Source organism: Zosterops lateralis, assembly GCF_965231275.1.
Source record: "Zosterops lateralis genome assembly, chromosome: 3".
Lineage (NCBI taxonomy): Eukaryota > Metazoa > Chordata > Aves > Passeriformes > Zosteropidae > Zosterops > Zosterops lateralis.
Genome location: NC_139764.1, coordinates 12,347,409 through 12,372,694, shown reverse-complemented (window position 1 = coordinate 12,372,694; position 25,286 = coordinate 12,347,409). Strand labels below are relative to the sequence as shown.

General features: G+C 52.9%; 1 protein-coding gene across 3 annotated transcripts; it reads left to right on the top strand.

The window, feature by feature from the left end:
- The first annotated feature begins 560 nt into the window (after nt 1-560).
- On the top strand, nt 561-25,146 carry RRBP1 (ribosome binding protein 1). 3 transcript variants are annotated; one of them, XM_083858171.1, is made up of 23 exons: nt 561-646; nt 6,083-6,784; nt 9,553-9,701; nt 9,915-10,037; nt 10,816-10,968; nt 11,456-11,574; nt 12,346-12,499; nt 14,181-14,319; nt 14,668-14,855; nt 15,019-15,056; nt 16,242-16,332; nt 16,931-17,023; nt 17,371-17,463; nt 17,568-17,648; nt 17,748-17,837; nt 18,275-18,367; nt 19,299-19,370; nt 19,556-19,651; nt 20,081-20,164; nt 21,707-21,790; nt 22,265-22,363; nt 22,813-22,956; nt 23,239-25,146. In XM_083858171.1, the coding sequence occupies exons 2-23, from the start codon at nt 6,103-6,105 to the stop codon at nt 23,275-23,277; spliced, it is 2,904 nt and encodes a 967-aa protein (XP_083714297.1). In that variant the 5' UTR covers nt 561-646; nt 6,083-6,102; the 3' UTR covers nt 23,278-25,146. The 3 variants fall into 3 exon arrangements, with proteins under 3 accessions (XP_083714297.1, XP_083714295.1, XP_083714296.1); XM_083858169.1 differs by lacking the exon at nt 22,813-22,956 and having other exon boundaries at nt 23,239-25,145; XM_083858170.1 differs by lacking the exons at nt 18,275-18,367; nt 22,813-22,956 and having other exon boundaries at nt 23,239-25,145.
- Nucleotides 25,147-25,286: the final 140 nt, after the last annotated feature.

The window sequence follows — 25,286 nt, the reverse complement described above, 5'->3', positions numbered from 1 at the left end:
GCCAAGAGGACAGCCACCCTCCTGTGTGGCACTGGCCATCGCAGCCATGGCTTTCTCCCTGCCCTGGCACCCGCAGGCTGGTGGGTGATGGGTCATTCCCAGCGCCGTTTAACCACACAGCGTTTGCAAACCCCGAAAAAAGGCTCCCGCTGGGGGCTAGGGCTCTTTCGGGTCCCGTCGGCTCCCTGGCGCTCACAGCCAGCCCTCGAGGAGAGTCCCCAGCATGGAGCAGCACCCCTACCGCTGGCCGGGATCACCCCGGCTCCCTACCCGCCCTGTCCCCGATGTGCCCCTGGAATTGCACCGACACCCGGGCCCGGCCAGCGGGCAGCCCCGGCGGGCGCACACCCATCCCCGGGGCGAAGCTCCGCGGGGCTCCCCCTGCCCGGGGCGCCTGCAGAGCCCCGGCGGTGCGGCGGGACGGCGATGCGGCCCCGGGCAGCCCCGTTTCCCCGCGGGGAGGGCCCGGCCGCCGCCCCGCCCGGCCCGGCCCGGCGCTGAGTGGGCCCCGCGGCGCGGCGCGGAGCGGCGGGCGGGACGCCACAGGGCGGGGCGGGACTGGCGGCCGAGCCCGGCCAGACAGCGGCGGAAAGTGCCACGACTCCACACGGCCGCGGCGGCGAGGAGGGACCGCGACCCGGCACGGGTGGGTAGGGGCGGCGGCGGCCCTTCCTCCCCTCCGCCCCCCTTTCCCAGCGCTCCGCCATCCCCCCGCGCTGGGAGCTGGGAGCTGGGAGCGGGACCCCCGCCCGGCGCTGCCCCGGTCCCGGTCCCGGAGCGGGCTGGGAGCCCCGAGCGGCGGCCCCGGCGCGGAGCCGTGTCCCGCGGGAGCGGCGGGAGGGATCCAGGGGCCATCCCGGCCCGGGGCCGGTCCGTGCGGCGGGGCGGGCGATGAATGGCCCCGGGAGAGCGCGGAATGGCGGCGGACAGGGCAGGGCGAGGTCCGGCCCCGCTGCCCCCGGCCCCCAGCGCCGCGTCCCGCCCCAGCGCCGGCCCGGTGACAATTATTAATCTGATTAACCGCGCTTACACAGGATCCCGGCGCTCGGGCCGCTGGGCCCTTGTCCGGTTTCTTTTTCCTTGACTAACCCCCCCCCCCCCCACCCCCAATCAAAACTCCGCTGGCACCCCCGGCAGGCAGCGCGGAGCTTTTAGACAGAGGCACCGAGCCCACCAGCGGAGACCCCCGCCCGCCAGGAGGTCTCTGCAGCCGGGTCAGGAACAGCCTTCCCGCGGGTCTGCCCCGCTCCTCGCCCCGCCGGGGAATCGGTCCAGCGGAAGAGCGTGTGCTGCACACGTGGCCGAGCGGGATGGATGAGTGTCCGCGCCTGGAATGCCAGTCTCACCTTCCTCGAAGCCCCCAATCAGCGGGAAATGGCTGGGAGGAGTTGGAGCTACCTGGGATGTGAGCCGGTAGTGAAATGCCTCTTCGGGCCAGGGAGGGGAGAGAAAATTTCTAATAGCCGCTGCAGCTGTGTTGTGGTGCTGTTACACTCTTCTCCTATAGCTACATGTATTTTCTGCCTGTTTTCTCACTCCTGGGCTCAAGAAGGGAGCTGGCAGCACTGCTGGCAAGCACAAGCCAGCTGGCTGCTGCTGCCAAAGCTAATGGAGCACTAAGACACATTCAATTAAGTCGAGCTCTAACTGTTGATGATGGGCTGGTCTGGAGTTGCTGCGTGGAGTAGAACATGCTGCTGGAGGCTGGAAGTGCACAGTTACACAGAAAATGTATTTAAACAGAGGCTGCTGACGACCTGGGCAGGATCTGCTCATGGCATGCAGGCTTTTCTCATTTGTTTTTAATTTTTTGTCTCTCTATTGCAACAGGCGGAGAGAAAAACTCCAGAAGAAGTGATTGTTTTTTTATCTGCTGGCAGTGCTGTTGCTTTCTCCTGCTGCTGAGCTGCCCTGCTGTTCACAGGATCAGGCCTCCCAGTTCCCTTGTCCTTGCCATTTCCTTCCTTTTTTTTAGGCTGCTGGGGTATGTAGAGGAAGGGGTGCTGCAGGTGCTTCACAGGCATTGCTGTGGGTTGTGCAGAGCCTGTCTGTGTGAACTCAGTTTTCTCTCTGCCCTCTGGCCCCCATCACCTCTCCTGCATTACTCTAAACTGAGATGCCACCTTGACACCACAGCAAAGTGGAAGCCTTGAATTGCAGGGGGGACAGTGTCCTGTTTGCAAAGAATGTCTTTTCCTATCTCTAGTGCCTGCTGACACCAGGAGGAGATAATATGTATTTTCCTTTGGCTGTGGAAAGAAAGGTTTCTGCAGTTACTGCACAACCTGACTCTTCCATTGCTCCTGTTGTGAGGCCTGGGTGATTTAAGCCAGGGTTGCTGGAGGGCTGGGTCTTGATGCTGAATTCCCGTGGATTTCATGTATGGTCACAGAGGGGAGGACAGGCTGAACAGGTGGCACAGTTCCAGCCTGGGTTCTGACACAGCTGTCAGTGACAAATGTGACCACAAGACACTGAGCATGGCTCCTGTGCTGTCATGTCATGTGTCTGTGGGTTAGTTCATCCTGGAAATTGTTTAATGCTGAAAAACCTGTAGGGCTGAGTACTTTTCTGGTTCTCCTTCCTTAGGGCGACTTGAACTTTTGCTCAGGTCAAACACAGGTGTCTGCATGTGCAGGGCAGTGAGGGAGGTCAGGTCTCTTGAGCTGTTACCTGGGATTTTGGGAAGCTTGATGGATAACAAGAAAAAGCCACAGGAGTGGAAGAGTTAGAGCACAGCATTTCAGCCAGCTCCTTTACGTGAGAAGGCCGAGTGAAACACCAGTTGTCCATCTTATTCCTGTTCTGAAGATGGGGAAAAGCTTTACCTGGACAAGCTGTTTTGGGGAAAGAGTTTGTGTATGGAGATATTACATGATTTCTGTTTTGGCTGGGAGAGGAGTGGAGGATGCTCCAGAAACTTCATGGAAGTAAATGTTCTCAGTGTTGGATGTGAACTCGATTTTTTGAGCACGGACTCTGATAACTGCTGGTGTCCACCAACCTCTCAGGCACAAAACTTTCCTGAGAAGATGGAAAAATGCTGTCGTAAGAGTGACATCCCATGGAGGACCAGAAGCTACAGAAGGGAGGATCCTGAAGGTTTTGAGCCTCTTTCAATGTGTGGCTGTCAAGCTGAACGTGTGAGACTACCTTTGGTGCCCTATTTTGCCGTGTCCTGGCTAAAACTCTCCAGGTGGGAAGCATGGAGGGCTTTCCTGTCCAAGGGCACATGTGCTTGTGAGGGGGATGGTGTCTTGCTGTGCAAATCCAGGAGCAAGCTTCCAGCCCTTGGAAGGGTAAAAATGGCAAGGTCAGGAAATGTCAAAGCAGAGCTTCCCTCCTGAGTGCTAACACTGTGGCATAAATACTTCTGGCATCTCTGCACCAGGAAGTTCCTGTAGAAAGACTTTTCCTTATCCCCCAAATGCCGAGGCCAGCCTGGCTTGATTTAAGTGTGTGTGGCTGTCTCTGCACTGTTGGAGAGATGGGCTCTTCCCTGAACAAGTTGGGCTGGTCATGCCAAGTCCCGACCACAGGAGGAACCCTACAGGTAGAACTTGCTCCTCGGAGTCAGCACCGGGGCTGCGGGGCACAAGTGTTGGGACAGGACCAAGGTTTGCCATGAGAGTGCTCCTGGCAGTGATTGCTTCCTGGCTGCCACCTTTCACTCCTTCCTGTGGATTTTCTGCTGGCACATCTGTCCTTTGGAGCAGCGTGGGGTTCCCCTGGTCCAGCAGTGGGAGCTCGGATGGCCTCTCTGAGCATCTCAGCTGCTTTCAGGAGCTCTGGCAGCTGCCATGGCTCTTTTGCAGGTCCACAGCTCCTCAGTGCTCCTGGCTGCTTTGTTCTTGTATCGCTTTTGTCTGGAGGGGGTTGTTGAGGTGCTTTTGTTTTGCTAGGAAGGACTTTAGTGCTCATTTATATCGTTATCCTTATCTCACCCTGGCTTTGAAGCAGGAGGCAAGGTGCAGGCAGCCTCACCCTTGGGACTGGGTGAGGCTCTCTGCGAGGGAGAGAGGGTATGGGGCTCTGGAAGGCTTCTGGGGGACTGTCCTGTGGGGTGAGGTGTGGGGCAAGCACATGGCTCTGGTGCCATAATGACACATCCAGCACTGCCATCTTACCCACCTCACCATCCTCATCTCTGTCCTCTCATCCATCCTCCGTGGTGGAAATTGGGATTTCTTCCCCCATTCCCTTCCCCTGTGGGCTCATCAGGCTGCTTTTGAGGTTGGCAGTACCAGCAGGTGGGGTTGGAGTGTGTTTGTCAGCACTTGGGGATGCCCTTTCCCCAAGCTGGAGCAATGGATTTTTATCTAGATTTGAAACTGGTGCTGTGAGGTCAAGAAGGGCTTATTTACAAATGTATTGGGGTTGCTGAGTGATGAATGTAGGTCACCTTTTTCTGCCCCTAAAACAGCTCCTGAGTGCTTTGGTGTAGCCCTAAACTCAGCACAAGATTGTGGGTTTATGTTCTCCAGCCCTACTTTTTATTTAGTGCCAGGGAGAGGAATTTCCATTTCACCCTGTGGGTTAGGAATTACCTGTCTCTCCTGGCTTGGACCATCCCAAAGCAATGCTCCCTAGTCAGGAGGCAATGACTTGGCACCAGATGTGCTGAGATAGAGTGGGCTGAGGCCATTTAAGGGCAAAATGGCCAGAGTAGATGTGAAATAGTAATAAATGATGCCTGTAGTATCAGCTGGGATCTCCAGCCGTGCCCTGGGGTAGAAAATTGGCCCTGACAGGGTTGGCTGATTCCAGCTGGCATGGTGAACCCTCCTGCTTGCCAGCTTCTTTCTCTGCTGCTTTACCTGGGGTGCTTGGAGAAGGGAGCAGGGAAAGCCGGGCTGCTGGTCAGAGCATCCTTTCCCAGGCAGATTGGGTATCTCCACTGGGAGATTTGCAGCTTCTCCCAGCTCTGCACCCCCTGCTTGGGTGCTGGAGATGAGTTTTCACTGCAGTGTCCCCACCTCTAGCAGCTTTGATATGCAGATTCAAGTATGCTGTTCCAGCTCTTAGAAAGGAAGGGCCTCCGAGGTGTGTCCCTGCAAGCACTGAGGTTTGAAAAGATGCTGATCTGCTTAGTTTTATTCTTATTTTTTCCTCTTCCCCTTCCAGCCCCTCCCTCCCTCCCTCCTCAACCCACAACCCCTTAAAGAGGAAATTCGATAATGTCAACAGTTAAGCGTGGGCATGGGAACTCCTGGTAGCTGAGGACTTTCTGCATTTTGCTCATTCTGTTTTAATTAACAATGATGAAGAACCAGAGTCATGGCAACTCCTGGAAAGTGTCCCTTCCCAGATTCTAGGGGGATTCTGTCTCCCAGCATCTGGGGGGTTGTGAGCCACCTCAGAGCCACGTGGAAGTGATGCCCTGGTAGATGAAACATGTGGATGGGCCAGCAAAAACTGGCTTTGAAACCAGTATAGGTTGAAATAGCCTTTAAGAGGAGTGGAGATAGCAGCATCTTTCCCCAGGTGTGGCTGAACCCTGCTCACCAGACAGCAGGCAGTGTGGTCTCTGCTGCTGCTCAGCAGCAGTGTACAGCTGGCAAAGGAAAGAGGGAAGGGCTGCTGCAAAGCTTTCTCCTGCCAGGGTGATATTTTATTCCAAAGATGACACCTGGATGTGCATCTGGGTGCAGTGAAAAAGCCAGGTGCTCCAAAGAAAGCCCAGATTTTGGCCAACCTGCTCCCAGCAGTTTGAAAGCAGGCTCTCTTACTGCTGCAGGTGGTGGTTTAGGGTCATACAAAATCACCCCACTGGACAGAATGAGGCTAATGGCTGTCCCTGATTGCATTCCTGGTTTTTAACAGTTCTCTTCAGTTCTTCTGGAGATGAAATTTAGTCACTGAGCTACAACTGGACCCCTGTGCATGGGCAGTGTAGCAGAAGAGCACAGACTTGGAAGTGTGCAGGCAGTTCAGCCTGAGCCGTGTGAATCTCGAGTGTTCCTCTTCCCAGTGCATGGTGCCTTTGGAAGGCACAGGTGCCCACGTGAAGATACTGCTCAGATAAGCCATTGCATTTCTTTCCTCCCCTCCTGCCCCTAACTGTTGTCCTGGTGTCTTGCAGGCACAGAAGAGTGAGACAGGATGGATGTGTACGACCCTCAGACGCTGGGTGTTATGGTCTTTGGAGGCTTCATGGTGATCTCAGCCATTGGGATCTTCCTGGTGTCCACCTTCTCCATGAAGGAGACCTCTTATGAGGAAGCCTTGGCAAAGCAACGCAAGGAGCTTGAAAAGACCCAGCAGCAGAAATCAGAGAAAAAGAAGAAAGAGAAACCAGTTGAGAAAAAAGGAAAAGCAAAGAAAAAGGAAGAGAAACCAAATGGAAAGATACCAGAGCAGCAGCTTACTCAGGAAGTGATGGATCCTCCCAAGGAGGTGGTTCCTGAGCCTGTTGTGGTGCCTGACCCTGTAACAGTTGAGACTCCAATTGCAGCGGTGGCAGTTGTCCCCCAGGAAAAGGAGAAACCTGTTCCATCACCGAAGGAGAAGAGGAAGAAGGAGAAGAAGGTGGCAAAGGTAGAGCCTGCTCCTAGCCCAGTGTTGGCTCCACCTCCTGTCAGCATCCCCAAAAGTTCTCCCGCCCGGGAGGTGGCCCCTAAGGAGGTGCCTGTTGTGGCAGTGCCCCCAGTTGGCACTCAGCAAAGTGCTCCGGTCATCAGCTCTGTCACCATCAAGAAAACTGAGGCTCTTCCAGCCCAGGAGGATCAGAAGCATGATGGACCTCCCAAGAAAAAGGCTGCATCCAAGAAGAAGAGCGAGCCAGGTAAAGCCAAATTCCTTTGCCTATATCCCTTTGGTCCAGCACACGGATGTTGGAGAGTTACAGGTTCCTCTGGGATTTGCTGTTGTGTTATCTGTGCATGGGAATGAATGAGAGGTGCATTTCCCTGTCCTGGGGGAGGAACAGCTGCCAAGGTACTACACATCTGGGTGGAAAGACAGGATGAGGTGTTTGCCCCATAGAACCTTGACTGTTAAAAGTACAGAGGAGCTCTTCCACGTTTCTACATGGAGCTGGGTCACTGCTGGGCCTCCTCCTTTGGTAGAGGTGAAGAAGGATTCTTCAAGCAGAGGGGATTGATCGTAGAGTAATTAGAGGGAAGTGACTTTGAGTTTCTCACAATGAAGGGAAAATTTGCCCATCATCAGCTGTGCCTTACTTGATTTACTCAGAGATGGAAGAGATCAGGTGGTCCTGAACTCTGCAGAGTATAAAAGGGTGTAGGGAGGGGAAAATCAGCTCTCTAGCAGGATTCTTGCCTCTCATTGTACCACTGGGAACAGTTTGGGATTTATTTTTGGTTAAGTGATAATTACTAAATGCGGCACTAAAAATGTGAGTGCTTTCAGACCTGTGGAAGGATTCCCATGTGGACACGTGGGAGAAATCTCTCAGGTGTTCTCAAAGATCTCATGTTATGTGTATAGGTTTAATTTCTTTCTTTACCAAAAAATTCCCCAACTCACCAAACTAAAAGACATTCCTTCTTGCTGCCCTTCTGCAGTACATTCAAACCTGCTGTGCAGCCTGGCAGTTTCCACACCCACGTTTTGGAAGAGGGCCTGCTACTCAGCAGGACATTTGCAGCTGCTGGGTTTCAGAGATGGGTTAAACCTCTTGAATCTGCCCTTCTGAGGGAAGGATTTTACCAAAGGCCATCTCCACATGGTGATGTGGTTCAGAACGATTGGAGAAGCTGCTCCTGGAGGGTATTGAGGGGCGGTGTTGAGGAAACTGGAGGTGACTGGTTTGTTGTGTGTACCCATGTGAAAAACACAGCCATAAATCCAAGCTGTCACAGCGGAGGGAATGTGGCTGGGAGATGAACTTTCAGCATTTGTTAAGTTGGGAGATTTTTGGGTACTCCCAACGTAGATTCCCTGGGGTATGAAGTGCCAATCCTGCATGTCCTGAAAGTGAAGAGTGATGTCTTAGGTGCTCCTGTGGGATTTTGCAAAGGAGATTCTTGGCAAGATTTATGCCATGAAGCCAACTGCAGTTTGACTGACGTGTTTTGAGCAGCTGTGGTCTCTCCTCCTCACCTCAAATGCAAAGGAACAAATTATCCTGTGGCAGATAAAAATGGATGTTCAGTGTTCAAGGGCACGTCCTCAGCAGGAAAACAGATGGCAGAACTGACAGGAATGGCTTGGGGTATTTTTCTCCTGCGACTCCACCTGGAGAGGGGCAGAATTCCGCTTGGTGTGTCCCCGCACGCAGCAGGACTGAGCCAGGAGATGCTGTGTGCTGTCCTGCAGCCCTGCAGTTGCCAGCACGAGTAAAGTGTGAGCCAGGCCTCGAGCCCTGGTTGCACAAGGGGTGGAGCTCCCCCAGCTGTGCTGCTGGGAAGTGGCTGTGGCTGGGGACGCAGACTCGGCTGCTGCCAGGGCTTGGCACTGCCATCCCAAATGGATCTACCAGAGATCACTTAGCAGTTACTGTCACTGGCCAGACAGATTCGACTTGGGGAAAACTAATTTATTCCCCTTTAAAATAGATGAGAAAAAACAGATTTTTTTTAGAAATTAACGCCTTTCTCCCTACCCTTATTGCCAGGCTCAATTTCACTCCTTCCATCATGACTCTTCTACCTCCCATCCCTGAGTGGTGCAGGAGGATGGGGACTGTGGTCAGTTTGTTACAGCCCCTCTCTGCAGTTCTTTCCTCCTCACAGGTATCCCCTGCTCCAGTGTGGGGCCTTCCTTGGGTTGCAGTCCTTCGGGAGGAACCTGTTCCAGCATGGGGTCTATTCTCTAGAGGGGAATCTCTGCTGCAACACCTGCAGCACCTCCTCCTCCTTCTTCTTTGAACCTTGCTGCTTGGGGCATCCAAAGCTTTGTGTTCATGAGACTGGTGTTAATGACTCAAGGGGCTCTGGAGTTACTGGACTCCAAACTGCTGTTCCTTCTGTGGTTTTCTAGGAAAATGAGCTCACTGGGCCATAGATAAATGCAGGAACCCCTGAACCATTGCCTGACACTCTTTGTGTATTGTGACCATGTGCACAGAGAGCCTATAACAGCATCATGGTCCCTGATGCTCCCTGGCTTTCCCAAGTTAGCAGGGAAAGGACTGGAGTCATGTTGATCCCTTAGCAAAGAGCTGGAACAAACTTGGCTGGTGAAAGGTGGGAGATAACATCACTGTCACCAGCACCACTGTTTGGAGTGACATCCTTCAGCAAGGTTGGATTTTGGTGTAGTCCAGCTTCTGACATGGCTGAGCCCCCTGGCATTGGCAAAGCACACCCAGCTCCTGCTGAGAATCTCTCAGTTTGGTAGAGGGTGATGGCAGGTGCTGGGACCAGTTGTTGAGCCAGGCAGAGGTGACAGCTGAGTAAAGGAGCATGTGTGTGGTGTCATCTCCAGCACTTTTCCTAATCTTCTACTCAGAGTGGTACCAAATGTGACTATGGAAATCTGGGTGGATGATGGTTTGAGATGGCAGCTATGGGATTGAAGCCAGCTGAGATGATACAATAGTTCTGCTGTTGTCCCCAGAAGTCTCAATCCCTCCTCTCTCCTCCCTAGCACCTACGGATTCAGATGGGGCCCTGTACCTGCCCTACAAGACACTCGTGTCCACAGTCAGCAGCATGGTGTTCAGTGAGGGGGAGGCCCAGCAGCTCATCGAGATCCTGACAGAGAAAGCAGGAATCATCCAGGACACCTGGCACATGGTAGGTAGGGCTCTGCCACAGCTCTGCTGAGCCTCAAGAAGTGCAAGGGGAGGGAAATTACCCCATTTTCAGGCAGGCTGGCCCTGAGGGTGTCTTGGAGAATGCAGCTGAATTTTTCCCTGGAGCAGAGGGCAGGATGTCACACATCTGGGGTGGAGGGGATGGGTCTGAAGGTGGTGATCCCCACTGATGTGCCACCTCCCCTGCTGGCAGGCCACGCAGAAGGGTGACCCTGTTGCTGTCCTGAAACGCCAGCTGGAGGAGAAGGAGAAGCAGCTTTCTGCTGAGCAGGAGGATGCAGCTGCTGCCAGGAACAAACTGCGGGAGCTGAGCAAGGTAAGCCCTGTGTGTCCCTCCTGGCATCCCTGGTGTGGCCTCTGCTCATGGTGGCTCTCCATGAGCCTCCTGCTCCCCACATCTCAGCCCCCTGATGGGGCTCTTTGGACCCTTCACCTGTTGGCTGTTTTCCTCCCAAAGAGGGAAAGAGATCCTCCCCTGTCCTCCTCTCTTGGGCATGCTCCAGTTTGGGGAGGTGCCAGCCCAAAGAACTGCAGGGTAGTGCCCATTGGCAGCCATGGGAAAAGCAGGAGAAAACTCTTTCTGTAAGAGATTGCAACTTTCTCCTCCTTCAGGGAGAAAAGCAAATCTTTCCTCATTTCAGCTCCCCTGAGCCAAGATGGTGCCTTTGTAAGGAACTTGATCCTATTTACAGTGCCCTTCCCTGACTCAGCCCCCTGCCTCCACCTCTTTTTGGGTGTTGAAGGCAGAACAGATCCCTGCCATGCTGAACTTGTGGCTCTCAAGTCCATCTGCTTAATTTTTCTGCTTTGCCCCAAACGCTGTGTGATGTTACTTATCCTGGGGGAGGAAAATAAAATTCCAGGCTGTCTTCCTCCTTTCTCTTAGCTGGCCCAACATGGAACAACAGTGGCATCCAGTGGCCACAGAGCCCAAAGCAAAATGCAGGAGGAAATGTAAGTGCTAAATGTACCTGGACGTGGGGGCAGAAATGAAAGGGCTAAACTTTGTAGTCTGCTGAGCAAGGAGGCCACATCCTCTTAAAATGGGGAAACCTGTGCTCTGAGAACTAACTGGGGATGTCCTTTCCTGGAAGGAGCTGGCAGCTGAGCGGGCCAAGGCAGTGGCTGTGGAGGGCAAGCTGAAGGAGCAGCTGGTGGCCCGTGAGCGGGAGATCATGGCGGTGCAGGCACGGATGCAGGCCAGCTACCAGGACCACGTCAGTGAGACCCAGCAGCTCCAGGGCAAGGTGAGCCTCAGGCTATGCTCTGCACCTGCCTCCTTCCTCTGCCAGATGACTGCTGGTGGCAGATGTGTCACCTTCTGGAGAAGGCTGAGCTGTGTGAGGGGGCAGGAGCCTCGGGGAGGGACGATACCCTGCAGTGCAGTGCTCCTGGGCTGTGGTGCCCAAGTTCCCCCCACACCCCTTTAAAGACCCCCTAAACATTCCTTAAAATCCCTTCCCAAACCCCTTCAGGTCCTCCCACGCCCTCTCAGACCCCCTAAATACCCCCTAAATGCCCCAAATACCGCCATCCCAACCCCTTTAAGCCCCCTCCAAACCTCTTTGGAGAAGAGGCACGTTGGAGCATCTTCATGGGATGTCACACCCCTGAGGGTTGTCAGCATCAGCAGGTACTCCCCTGCATTGCAAGGCCCTCCTGCTCATCTCATGGGCTTCAGCAGGGGCAGCGAAAGGGCTGGTGGTGGCATTAACCCTTGTTGGGCTCCTCTAGATCCGGACCCTGCAGGAACAGCTGGAGAACGGCCCCAACACACAGCTGGCTCGCCTGCAGCAGGAGAACTCCATCCTGAGGGATGCCCTCAACCAGGCTACCAGCCAGATGGAAAGCAAGTAAGACTGGGGGGAGGGGCAGAGCCTGGGGCTGCCTCTGGCAGACTTTCTTTGCCACCCCCTTTCCCAAAAGTGCTTCTACAGACACCCCAATTAGCTGGAGGTAGAGGAGGGAATGAGGGAGGAAGACCTTGCCAAATGGCTTTTGGGGGTGCACCAGGAGAAACAAGGATGTTCTTCCCAAGCAAAAGGGCAGGGAATCCTTCTCTCTTTTGGGGTCACCTGTGCTGATGCCAGAACCAACAGGCAGTGGAGGGGGTAGAGGGGATCAGAAGGCACTGTGGTATTTTTCCCCAATAGAGGAGCTCATACTCTCAAACTTGAGAAGAAATGAAGCTGGCTCTTTGATGGGAGTGATGCTGCAGAGAACAGAGCCCAGCCCAGTGTGTGCAGAACAAATAGGAGCTAGGTAGAAGAATTTCACACTCCTTTTTATAGACAGTCTGAAATGACTGGTGATTAACAGCAGGCAAATAATTACAGAGTGGACTCCAGCTGTAGTGCTTCTCTTGTGTCTGGGAACAGATCCATATGTTCTCTACTTCATAAGAAAGGAATCTCTCCTATGACTGAAACAGGACTTTTTAAAAGTAATTTATTGGCTCTTTCTACCCCCTCCCTGAAGGACCAGGAGTGTCCTAGAAACAGGCAAACAAAGTTCACCATTTCAAGTTCAGTATCAGGCCCACAGGACGATGTGTTTCCCCCAGCCAACACCAGAGAGGCTTCGCTGGCCTGTGGGCTGAAGTAACCCTGCTTCTGTTGCTGCAGGCAAAATGCTGAGCTGGCCAAGTTGAGGCAGGAGTGCAGCAAGCTGATGAAAGAGCTGTCTGAGAAGTCGGAGGTGCTGCAGCAAGAGGAGCAGCAGAGGAAGAGCTGGGAGATCAAAGCGGCAGCCTCAGAGAAGCGAATTGAGCAGCTGCAGGTCAGTTAGGTGCCAGCAAACCCTCTCCCCTTGCAGAGATGGGTGGCTGAATGGCAGGGGATCCATGCACGTGGCCATGGGAAGGGCTAGGAGGGAAGTGAATGCCCATGGTTGGGAAGGAAGCTGCCTGGCAGGTTTCCTAATTACTCTCACCCCCGTTAGCTTGTCACATTCCATGTGCCCCTTGTGTAGCATCACCATCAGAGCCCAGGGAGCAGGATGCCCTGATTGAAGCCATTCTTTTGCAGGTGCTCTCTCTCTCAAACTCAGATGGTTTGAAGCTTTTGCTCTCTCTCCCTGGTGTAGGAGATGGAGCTTGCAGTGTTTTTGGTTGCCAGCAGGGAGTGGCTGGGTTTGGGGTGTTTTGGGGTGTTGAAAGGACACTTCCCAAGCAGAGCCTCTGAGCACACAAAGGTGTGTTGCTGGCAGGCAGGCTGTGCTCACACAGGGAAGAGCATCTTCTTGGGATGTTGACAGTGCTCCTGCTGGGATCCTGCTGGGATGTTGCTAAGGTGTGTGTTGGGAGCATTAATCCCAGTGTAGCCAGCAGAGTGAGGGATGTTCCTCAGGAATGTGCTGTGGTCTTTGAATTGCTCTGGCCTCTTCAAGAAGGGGCTGTGGTGGAGGAGACCTTTATCCAAAATAGTTATGCCAAATGGTTATGCCAAAATAGTTTTGTAGAGGAGTTCCTGGAGCAAGAAGCCTCTCATATTCCTTGCTCTTAATTTTTTGTGAGCCTGAGAATGTGGCTCTCCTTTTGGTGGGCTGCATTTGACTCCTGCTGCTTTTGCAGGTGAGGAGCAAGGAGGGTAATGTGAGCACACAGCTGGTGTGAAGACAGGAGCTGCCTCCCTGTCTCAAAGCAGGAGCTCCTAGACATACTTCTGGGAGAATTCCAGGGCTGTCAGCTTGCTGCACACCTTAATGCTAATTATATAAATCACACTAGCTGGAAGACTCTAAAGTCACAGGTGTCCTTAAAGACTGCTCCACAGTAACACCTGGAGCTCTAAGCTGAGGATATTGAGTCAAATCCTCAAAAAACAGAGCAGTTCTACTTTCCTGGTGGTGCTGAAAGCATCCCTTGGACAGAGAGAGGCCTGCTGGTTTACCTTTTCCTATCCCCACCACGCAAAGCAATTTTTCTCCCTCTCCAAGGGTGCCACTTGTACCTGTAAAGCTGCAACTCATCATCCTCCTCTCTTGCCTTCCCCCTCAAAATACCTACCCTGGCCAGGCCTCTTCCTATCTGCTTTCTATGATGGAAAATAAAAAGTATTTCCTGGCCCAAATTGCACAGAAAATTCCTCCACGTGTGGAAATGTGGTTGGGCGTCTCTGTTCTGCAAAGCCCTGTGCCAGCACCATTCCCTGCTGGGCTGAGGTGGTTTGAGCCAGGGCTCTAAGAGGTTTTTCAGAGCTCTCCAGAGGTGAGGTTGGCCATGGAATTGGCCCAGGACCGAGACACTTGGGTATTATCTACTTCTCAATGTGAGGGCTGGCACGGGATAAAATGCGAGCACAACGCAGAGTGCTTTGTGCTCAGGGGGAGCTTGGCAGGAGGATGACTTTAATCTCCCAAAACACAGCTTAAAAATAAGATTATGTGACACATGAAGCTTTGCTTCAAACTGCCTGGGTGTCTGTCATGCTCCAGGAAACCTTCTCTTCCTGCTGTGCAGGCTTACCAAAGGGAGGCAGAGGTGATGCTGCAGAAGAGGCTGGATGAGGTCAGCGACGAGCTCCGCAAAACCCAGACCAGCTACAAGAGCCTGTTGGCAGATGCAGAAAAAACCAAAGGGCAGCAGCAGAGCATTGCTGGTGAGGAACTGGGATCAGCATGGGGAGGGCTGTAGGGCAGACTGGAGTCTTTGAGAGCTTGGAGGAGCCAGGTGGGGCAGGACAGGTAGATCCAGGGATGAGTTAGGCTGCCTGGTGTTGGTGTGAGCAGGACATGGGCTGGTCCGTGGTTCTGTCCCAGGATGTTACTCCAACGCCTCTCTCCTGTGCTGTTCTGCATCCCTGCCTGACCTTTCTATGCTTCCTCAAAGCATCCATGGCCAAGGCTTCTTTGGCTAAGATCCTGTGTGGAGGGTGAGGAGCAGGGTGGGGAGTCCCCAGGTTTGTTTGCACCTGCCCTACTACGTTTGTCACCCTTCCCTCCAACAGAACTGCAGGCCAAGCTGTTGAGCTCTGAGACAGAGGTTAAAAGTAAGCTGCTGGAGTTGGACAGTGTGAAAGGGAAACTGCAGGATGCCAGTTTGGAGAATACAAAGCTTCTGGAGAGGATCAAGTCCATTGAAGCTCTGCTGGAGGCAGGGCAGATGCGGGAGGCAGAAAAAGACAGAGACCTGCAGGTTGTGTGCTCGTTTAATTGGGATGGGAGGAGGGGAGTGGGTGACACTGCTTCCCTAATCCCTGACTTATCTTTGCTCTGAGATTCTCTCTGGGATGCCACAGAAAGGGCTGGCCTGTATCACATGCCTGGGGCACGTAATCACAGTGCTTTCTCTCTTCCAGGCAGCCAATGAAGCAGAAATAAGGCAGCTGCAGTCAAGGTGGGTCCAGGTGCACATCTTGCAGTGGCACGTCCAGCTTGCTGTCCATATATCTCAGGCTTCCTCGAGCACTGAGCCTGTGGCTGAGGGCTTCCTGCCTTCCAGGAAGGCTTGGGGCTTGCCTAGCTGGGAAGTCAAGGTCAATCCTGACCAGCAGTGCTGTTTAAAATATTGATTGGCTCTGGTGCTGGCCCATGTAACAGCCAGTCCATCCTGAAGTAGGACTGAATTGCTGGCAGGCACATGGAATCTGACCACTCCTACAGAACAGGAGGTTCTGCTGGTGTTGGTGCTGGGTGTGGAATGTCTCTGGTCCAAGTCCCTGCTTGAGGCTGAACCAGCCAGAGGAAGTTTTTTTAATATGTTTCCAGGTATCTCCAGGGATGGAGATTCACCACCACTCTGGGCCCCTATTCCAGTGTTTGATAACCTCTTCCCCCACCCCACAGCACAGAAAGGTTTCCTGGTACTTAACTGGAGTTTCCCATGTCATGAGTCCTGCCTGTTGTTCCTTGTTCACATGCTGGGCACCTCCAAGAAGGCCCAGGCTTTGAATGGGGGGAAGATTTCTCAGATGCCCCCATTTCCAGCAAACATCCAGCATCCCTCTAAAGGAAGGCAGCTGTTGAGTTTTCCTGAGACCCCAAGAAACTTGTGAAGTTCTTCTCAAGGACTTGAACCTTGGTTTACTCAAACTGAAGGTCACTTCAGGGCACATGGGGGATCTGAGGGTGTGGAGGAAACCTGCAGCTTTCTGCTCTCTGGTTGGCAGCCCTGATTTAGGATTACTCAAGATAGTGGGATGATACTTTCAAAATGCAGAGCTATGGGCTCTCTCAGCCTAATGAGCCATGGATAGGAGCAGTCCCATTTGTGCAAGCTGGAATTCCTGGCCTTTGCATCAGGTTGTTTCTTCCTCTTTTTGTGTGTGTACAGCCAGCCAGCTACTTGATTGATTTTTTATTGCTGTACCAGCATTAAAACCAGAAAACCACATCCCACTCCAGTATTGCCATGGTTGTGGTTTTAAGTCCTGCTCCCTCTTCCTCCTGCTGGGATCCTCTGGGATCTTGTGTAGATCCCAGAGCAGACCAGGATAGGAAGGGCTATGGTCTCCATCTCGGGAGCTTGCTGCCCTTGAGGGAGGTGACTGCTCAGGCTCACTACTGCATCCTGCCCTTCCAGACTCCAGGAGAAGACAAACCAGCTTTCAGCCTTGGAAAGGGAAGCCACACAGCTGCGGGAGGCAGTGGAGCAACAGAAGGTGAAAAACAACGTACGTGAGTGACAGACAACCCATCATGGTCACCTGCTGATGGCTCCAGGGTGTGGCCAGAGGCTCTTCCAGCCCCAGAGAGCCCTGGAGGCATTGCCTCGTCTACCAGAGAGCAGGAATACCCCTGGCAGGCTGTGCAGCTGGAACTTGTGGGCTGCCTGAGGTGACATGTGTGTCCTTTGTTCTCTTGGAAAGGTTTAGGACTTTGTAAGACAAAGAGATCCTACCCTGGCAGGGCCTAGGCAATCTCTGAGAAGGCTCCTTCACACCTTTCTGCTCCTTATCCCTCTACTGCAAGGTGGTGTCACTTGTGTGGAGGCCACCTTGCATCCCTGCACTTGGCCAATGTCCCCTGCAAGCATCCTGAGAATGCTTCTGGAGCTCCTGCCCCATCCAGGGCACTGCCAGAGCAATGGGATGTGTGGAGCCACTGGAAAGACTGGGGAGAAGGGAATGCTTGTGGGCATGGGATGGAAGACTCCTGACCAAACCCAATTCCCTAAGCAGAGGCTTTGAAATCCCCTGCAGTGCCAGCAAGCAGCTTTGTGGCCCTTGGCACAGCGTGTGGCTTATTGCCTTCTCTGTGTGGTCTCCACAGGACCTTCGGGAAAAGAACTGGAAGGCAATGGAAGCACTGACCACAGTGGAGAAGGCGTGTGAGGAGAAACTGCTTGCTGCTACAAAAGCAAAGGTGAGCCTGGCATTTCCCTGGCATGATGTTGGAAGGGAAACATTGAGCTTCCCCAAACCACTGGGGAGGCCTGCCCTGGCTTGCTTGCCTGCTTAGGAACAGTGCTGGCCCAACACTTCTGCAAGCTTCTCCAAAATTTTTCTTGAGGGCCGTGCATCCCTGGTACTGGTCATGGTTGGGGAACCAGGGAGATGGTTGAGTGATGTTTTTGTGGTTCGCAGCATCAGCAGTTTTCTGTGTTGGCTGGTTTCCCCAGCCCTGTAGGCACAGAAAAGCAGGACCAGTGTTGTCAGCCTGGCCAGCAGGTGCCCAAGACCTCCATCCATTGCAGTTTGTCCCTCTTTCAGGAAGAGCTGGCCCAACAGCTGGACGCATTCCAGACACGAACCAAGCAGATGCTGCTCTCCGCCCTCCCAGGAGTCACTGTGTCCTCACAGCAGGTGGGACAGGCTTCCTCAGATCCCCCCCCAAAGCCTTCTCTACATGGGAAGGAGAGATGTCTAAGCATCCTCCTTCTTTCTTGTTCTCTTTTTTCCAAACTCAGGATTATGACACGTGGCTACAGGAGTTTAAGGAGAAGGCTGTGGGTGTGCTAAAGCAGCAGATGATCACAACAGAGCCACCAGTAAGTGAAGGCTGGAACGTGGAGGGGCGAGGGTGTGCTGGAGGGTCACATGTTTCTTCTTCTTATCTCTCTCTCTCCTTCCCTTCCCTCTCCTTTTAGGATTCAGCTCTTAAATTAAAAGAGGCAGAGGAAGCGCAAAGCACTTTACAAGCAGAATGTGAGCAGTACAGAACGATCCTTGCAGAGACAGTAAGTTCCTGCCCTTTGCATTGTGTTGGCTTCCCACTGGAAATCCCTCTGGAGAGGTCTCCTGTCAGCCCAGGCTGCCCATGAGCTCAGAGTGGGCATCCTTTGGTGTGTTGAGGGGGCTGTCCTGTGGTAGAGTATTTGTCAGAGACAGAGGAACAGGATAAAGCTGAGTTTCTAGAGCTCCTCTTCAGCCTAATTGTGTTGGAAACGCTGCTGGTGGTGATGGGATGAGACGCAGCAAGAGCTCTGATGACTGGAGTGGTTGAGCTAGAATAGGGATTAGGAGCCCCCAGCCCTACCTGATTCTAATTCTGTCACCTGTTGTTTGGGCAAAATTTTTGGAGAGACTTTGAGTATGCCAAGGCTTCCAGCCCTTACACTGCTCAGCCTGGTGGGGGCTGGAGGAGGTTTGAGCTCAGCTGAGGCTTTGCCCACAGGAAGGGATGTTGCGAAACCTGCAGAAGAGCGTGGAGGAGGAGGAGCAGGTGTGGAAGGCAAAGCTCGCAGCCTCTGAAGAGGAGCTCCAAAAGGTGCGTGGTGGTGACACACCTGGGTGCTCCTGGAGCTGAACTTCAGGAGAAGGGGATCTGTTTGCTATAAATTGGTTGGTGGCCCTCAGTATTCTTGCCATCTGTGAACACCAAGACACAGGAATTTTCTTTTCTCCCCAGATCTACCCCTCCTGTCACCAAGCCAGCTGACAAAAAGCCCACCTCATGTAGAATCTTCCCTCTTGAATGCAGAACTGAGATTGAGCTATTTTCCATGGTCTGGCTGCTCCCCATCCATCACATGGCGTTTTGGAGTTAACTGGGACTGCAGGGAGGTGGGGGAAGCTGTTGTACAAGAGATGTTTGATTTCTCAGCCCACTGTTGGCTTCTGCAGCGCCAGCACTGCTGAGGGCTGGTGTAGGATTGCACAGGGTGACGTGGCTGCTGATGGTGTTTGTGATGGGAAGAACATCTGGTGCCTAGGGCAGCTCCCAGAGCAATCCTGCCTCTTGGTGGAGAGGAGGTCAATTCCTCCTTTCCAAAAACTTCAGCATCTGTAAAGGCCTCTTCAAAAATCTGCCTGGGTTTAAGTGCTTTTTCTGGCAGCTTGGCCTCTCTTAATAATGAAGTCCAGGCTACCTCACTGGAAAATTGCTGCTTCCAAACCAAAAAGTGCTTTCAGCAGGAAGCTTGTGCTGAGTCTGGTGTCTGTTTCTCAGGTGTTGAAACCTGACTGCAGCCACCTGAAATGCTGCAGGCAAGGGCTGTTGCCTTGTTCCACCATTTATGGCCTGTGTGTGTTAGACTGGTCTTCCCTGGGAAGGAGACCCCTCTGTGGAGCTCCCCTTGGCTGTCAGACCTCTACCTGATGGGTACAGGATAAAGTGGGAAAGGTGGGAGTCAAGCAGCAGCCAGTTTTTGATTGAGCCAAAGGTGCTTAGTGTCCTTCTTGGATCCTTTCTGCTTCAGTCACACCTGCAACTGAAATCCCTGGAAGGCATGGTGGAGAAGTTGAAAGCAGATCTGCAGAGCACAGATCAGGTGAGGGTTTTGGGGAGAGGAGGTCTCTGCAGGGGTGCCAGAGAGGCACACGCTGTGCTTGGGTTGAGTCAGGCCCCATCCCATCTCCTGACTTGCCTTGGGGAGGGCAGGCTTTAACCATATGTTTGCGATGTGTTGGACCTCAAACAATCAACCCTCTCCTGCTTTCCTGTCTTTTCTTGCAGCTAAAGGAATACACCTCTCTTCTGGAAACACAACTGGAAAATCACTTGGAGACAGCCAGCTCCGAGCGCCAGAACTACACAAAAGAAGTTGGAGCCGTAAGTGTGGAGGCTGCTGCCTTCTTCACCTTCTTCTAACCCTGACTCTCCACCCATGCACGTTTTGAGGATTTAAGATCCGCAGCTTATAAAGATGGGGAAAACAGATGGAGATGGTTGCTCCAGTCTGGGTTGTAGACTCCTAAAGCCAAGAGTCATGGGCAAGGTGATGGGTCAGGGAGATTCTGTGGTGGTGCTATGTGCTGCTCCTGGGTGGCCTGTGTGATTTCTGTGGCTCAGGTGAGACACACTTGTCCCATGGCTGTCTCTGCTTGAGCAGGTATCAGCAGGCAGGTCAGCATGTGATGACACCATGACCTCTTTGGGAAGATGTTGCATCATAAAAAAAGCTTCCAAAGGGCCAAAGAGTTCCAAACCCAAATGCATAAAAGGAGTTTGATTTTTTTTCCTTCTTTTTCTCCTTGGCAGTTGAACCAGCTCTTGTCAGAGTCCCAGGAGCAGCTTGAGGCAGCAAAGACTGAAACACAGAAGCAGAGCAAGGAGCTTGCCCTGGTAAGGAGGGACCCTGGGACTTGCTCTGCTGGGTCCTTGGGGCTGGTTTGCAAAGCAGCTGTGGGGCCAGCACCCTCCCTATGGGCTGAGGGACGGAAGGAAGGCACAGCCATTGCATGGGCAAGCCTGCTGCTGCTGGGAACCACATGTTCAGAGGTAACTTCTGAGACCCAGAAGGAGATTTTTATTTGCCTGACTTTCCTCCTGTGATGGAGGTGGGAAGGAAGGGAGAGCAGCAAGGCTTGCTCAAGCTAGTGTGTAGCAGAAAAACCCACCTGCTCCACCACTGGACATTTATCATCACAACACCACCCTGGGGCAGTGGTTTGGGTGTCCGTCCATCCATCCATCCATCCATCCATCCATCCATCCATCCGTCCATCCATCTCTGAGCGGATGAGGTAGAAGCATCTGCTCTGCACCCCTGAGAGCTGTTGAGCCTTCAGCTGCCCAGGTTAGATACCACTGTCCTGCTCTGGCAGAAACTGAGGTGGTTTTCCAGGCATTCCAGCTGGTGTGCAAGCCAAAAAGCTGGCGGCAGGCTTTATCTGTAGGCCCTGTGGGTCGTGTGAAGGCTGTGGCACAGGGATGTGTCACTGAGCCAGGTTTGCTGCTCATCCCTCAGGTCAGGCAGCAGCTGAGTGAGGGAAAGAGCCACATACAGGAGGGAGAAGTGGTGGGGTTATCATCTGAGCCAAGTGAGCCTGCACCCCTCAAGTTTAGGGTGGTGAGACCACTCCTGGGAAGGCTCTGACCCTTAAATGTGTCCCGTGTCCTGTGTCACCATCTCTCACCGCATGGAGAACTGCACGTGACCCTACTCAGGGCTGTCACAGCTGTGTTGGGGAGGAGCCAGCCCAGCACCCCCCCATTAACCTGTTCCATAGGGAACATAGCAGTCAGCTTTCACCAGGCTCCCCTTTGGGAGCCCTCTGTCCTGGCATCAGGCTGGCAAGCTTTAGGGGATGCAGGCAGGACATGCTGCAAGCCCTTGGGCCAGCACTGCCATGTGACAGTGCCCTGTGGGGTTCAGAGTCTCCTCAGAGGAAGGGGCCAACACCCTGACAGAGCTGTGCCAGGATCCCTTCCCAGCCAGAGAGGATTAGGATTATAGAGGCTCTGTAAATCTTGCTGGAGCTGGGCTGGGGGCATTAGCAGCTGTTCCCTTCCAGGCTGACACCTCTCACCAGTGGTACTGTTCTGTCTTTCTCCTTTAATCCTGTTAACTGTGGAGCCTTCTCCCAGTCACAGGGGCCTGCCAGGCACATTTTTCTCTATGGGATGCCTCTCATCCCACATTGCAGCTGGTGCTGCCTGAGGAGCAAGCAAAACTTGACAGTGCTAAGCCAGGCCTCAGGCTCACTATCAGCAATCTCACAGCAGAGGGGGTATGCTGGTACCTATTGCCCTTCGGTGCCATGGGGAAAGCCTCTGTTTTTATTTCTTCTGTCCAGCCCAGCTCTCTTGGTGATGTCCCTCCTAGCTCATTTCTTGAGTCTTTTTAAACTTACTTCTGGATGTTTTCCTCTCTTCTCAACACAGTTGAAAACCCAGCTGGAGCAGAATGAAACACTGGCAGAGAAGGAGCAAATGCTGCGGCAAAAGCTGGCACAGGAGCTGGAGGAGGTTGGTATGGGTGAGGAGGATAGCAGGGTTTGCAAAGCCTTCCTGGATTCTTGGCTGCTAATGAAGCCCAAGAATTAATTTGAAGAATTAATCTGAGGGCTTTTCCCCATCACTGTCCACACCTCACACATCACTGTGAGATGTTCCCTCCCATATCTGAAGGACTTACAGCAGCTCTGCTAAAGCCACGTAGCATCACTGGCCCCTCAAATTCAGCTCTCCCATTCCCCCCAATGTCTTGTGCCAGCTTTTTCCTTTGAGGGTTATGGGCTTTAGCTGGGTGTTTTGCTGCTCCAAGCAAGAAATGCCATCTCCCTGGTGGAAGCTGGATCAGCACATGCAATGCCTTGTGTCTGGACCACCCAGCTCTTCAGCATGACACACCCAGCAGGCACTCAGGGATGGCTGGAGCAGAATGTGTCAGAGATGCTGGCACCATTGGCTTCTGTGCTTACTGAGTGTGTCCCTTTCCAGGCCCAGAGCTTAGCACGCAGCTTGCAGGCAGAGTTGGAAAAGCTGAGACTGGCTGAACATGCAGCAGCTTCAGACAAGGAGGAGGCCCAGCATCTCAAGGTGAGTTGTCTGTGCCACAACAACAAAGTCACGTCTGAGCAGGACTATGGGCATAATCAGTCATTTTTGAGGATTGGGGAGCAAGGTCTATGGTTAGTCTGCAGGAGAGGGCTGAGAGCTCCACTGTGGCTAAAGGACAGCAGGGCCACAGCCACTGCATCCCTGCATGCCGAGATCAGTGTGATGCCCTGAGCAAACACTCACAGGCTGGGCTTTTCACCCACTGGGAAACCATCCAGTCCTAGCACACAGCATCTCCAAGGAGCCAGAGAGAGCTTTGGGAGGTGCCTGTTCTCCCTGTTGAGGTGGGAACTGGGTGTTCCCCTGGCCCGTGGTCACTGAGACAGCTTGATGCAGACCCAAGGTGGCCTGAGGTATTTTGAAAGGGGGAAAGTCACCAGGTGGCAAAGGGAAGCTCAGGCAGGTGCCTTCTTTTGACTGCCATGTAGGAAAGACTTGAAAAAGAAAAAAAATTAACAAAGGACCTGGGTCAGGCAGCAACCAAACTACAGGAGCTACTGAAGGTTACCCAGGACCAACTGGCCAAAGAGAGAGAAATGGTGAAGAAGTTGAAAGAACAGCTTCAGGAAACGGTACTGATGGTGGCCATGTCTCTCCCCTTGATGCTGGTGGAGGCCCTGGGGCAGTGTGCAGCAGGCAGGAGTTTAATAGTGGAGGCAAGGTGGTCCTTGCTGCCAGAAACTATTTGGGTGGCTTTTGGGAAACCCTGAGACCACATGAGATGGTGGTCAATGTCCATCCTGCCCCACAGGCAGGTCCATCTGGTCCATCTGTGAAATGCTTTGGGCCTTGAGCTGCCATGAGAGTAATGGTGAGGCCCAGCTGAGTAACCCATTTCTCTTTTCATTCTCCAGGGGAAGGAAAACAGTTCAAAGGAAGGGACTTCAGTTTGACGAGTCTTCACCCTGAACCTTACAATTAACTTACCAAAATGCCTTACACATTCCTAAAAATAAAAATTTATGCTGAATTTACTGTAGATAAAAGATACAAGCCATTAGTGACCCAAAACCTAGTTTTGAAACTTACAAGAAAACATACAAAAAAAACCCCAAACCAGAAAACCAATCAGTAAACACTGCAGTTTGTAAGAAAATCTTCATACTGTTTTGTACAACTCTTCATTTCCCGGGAAGCTGCTGTGGCCACGATGGGCATGTGCTGGGGCTTCACCCTCCTGTTCCAGCAGAACCCACCAGTGTGTGAAAAGGGAAGACTGTGTTTGTACATCAACCAGTGCAATTATAATTATATATTTTTTCCTCTTTTTATTTTTTTTTTCTTTTTTTTTTTGAGTGAAAGGAGTGTGAAAGTAAGACCCACCATGGAAGGATGCCCTCTTGGATGGGTGGCTCTTGGCACGTGTATTTCTGGGTGTCGATGCAATTAAAATGACATAGTGAAGAGAGACCTTGTCCTTGCTTTATTTTTCTTGGAGGTTTGTTTGTGTTGGGTTTTTTAAGGTTGCAAGCCAGGTAGGGCTTTGGGGTCATTGAAGAAGGACTCTGCTTTGGCCAGCAGATTATTCTTTATTCCCCCCTTGATGGCTGTGTCACAGAAGGTTTTGATTCACTACAAGCAGAGAGAGACTATTCCTCCCCACTGTGTTTTCCCACTGATGGTTGAGGGCTGGGCTCCCTGTGTGGGGTTTGGCAGAGAGATTGACACTTTTGCCATGGCAGTAGGGGCATGTTGGGGACAGGGACCATTCCTCCTGCACGCTTTTAAACTTCAGTGCTCCCCTGTAATCTGTTCTTGTGGGTGCTGTGTGGTGGTGGCCCTTGGTTACTGTCAGGCTCTCCAGCCCTCTGCTCTCTCTTTTGTTGCTTTATGTTTTTTTCAATTGTTCTTTTTTTTTTTTCCCTTTTTTATTTTCAAGCCTGTTTCTTAGGAAATGGCAGAGGACACATGACAGCTTGGTGCCTGTCTCCCCACAATAAAGCTGCTGAGCCCAGTGCTGACAGCAGGGTTTGAGAGAGGGGAGGAAAAGGCCTCTTGGTCCCTCCACTGTGTGCAAAGAGCTCAGGTCAGGAAGGAGGATGAGGGGCAGACCCACTTCCATTTTGTTCCTGGGGAAGGCCAGTGTGACCAACCCCTGTACTGCACACCAGAGACTCCACAGGACTGGGTCATCCTGTCCCTCCCTCAGCACTGTGGCTTTTGGGGCTATGATGAAGGGTGGGGAAGACTGTGTGTGACTCAGCTGGGACCAGGTAAGAAAAAGGGCTAAGAAAATGGGGAGCTGAGAGCCACCTCTGCCCCCAACCTTGTGTGTGTGTCCCCCATTCCCTGTCCCAGCACAGGTGGCAGGTGGGGCTGCTCTCCCCATCCTAGAGAGACAAACTCAGGAAGCAGACCTTTGCCCCACAGCCAGGATTAGCCTGTGGTTTATCTTCCTGGACTTTGTGGCACATGTAGAGGAATGCATGAATCATGCAATGGTGTCAATGGTGACTTCAGCCTGCCAGCATTGTCACTTGCCCCACTCCAGCATGCCTGACCTGGTGAAAGCTCCCCAAAAGTGAGGGAATGCATCAGGATTGCACAAAACCCCCACCCAACCCAGAGGCTGGAGGGAGCTATCCAGCATGGCAGGGTGGCTCTCACACCCAGGAGCCACAGGGAGGAAAGGCCCTGCAGCCACAGGTGCTGGGAAGTGACACAGTTCCTTTGATTTTGCAGGTTTTTGCTTTTGCAACAATTCTTTCCTTTATTGTGAGCTCCCCTGCACAGACAGCAGAGAAACCCAGGCCTGCCCACAGAAGTTGTAGCAGACCCCAAAACAGTGAGTGCAGGAAGGGCAGTCAAGTGTTTCACATGCACCACAGAACAGGCTGGCTCCAGGGAGGCTCCAAAGATTGCCCCAGAGCAGGTCCAGTGTCCCCAGCCCTGGGGCACATGA

What these genes read in the sequence shown, in the direction of transcription:
- RRBP1 (XM_083858171.1), top strand. Translation starts at nt 6,103, where the DNA reads ATGGATGTGTACGACCCTCAGACGCTGGGTGTTATGGTCTTTGGAGGC. An exon ending in TGATCACAACAGAGCCACCA is followed by an intron (nt 17,649 to 17,747) that starts GTAAGTGAAGGC and finishes CTCTCCTTTTAG; the next exon opens with GATTCAGCTCTTAAATTAAA. An exon ending in TGGCACAGGAGCTGGAGGAG is followed by an intron (nt 21,791 to 22,264) that starts GTTGGTATGGGT and finishes GTCCCTTTCCAG; the next exon opens with GCCCAGAGCTTAGCACGCAG.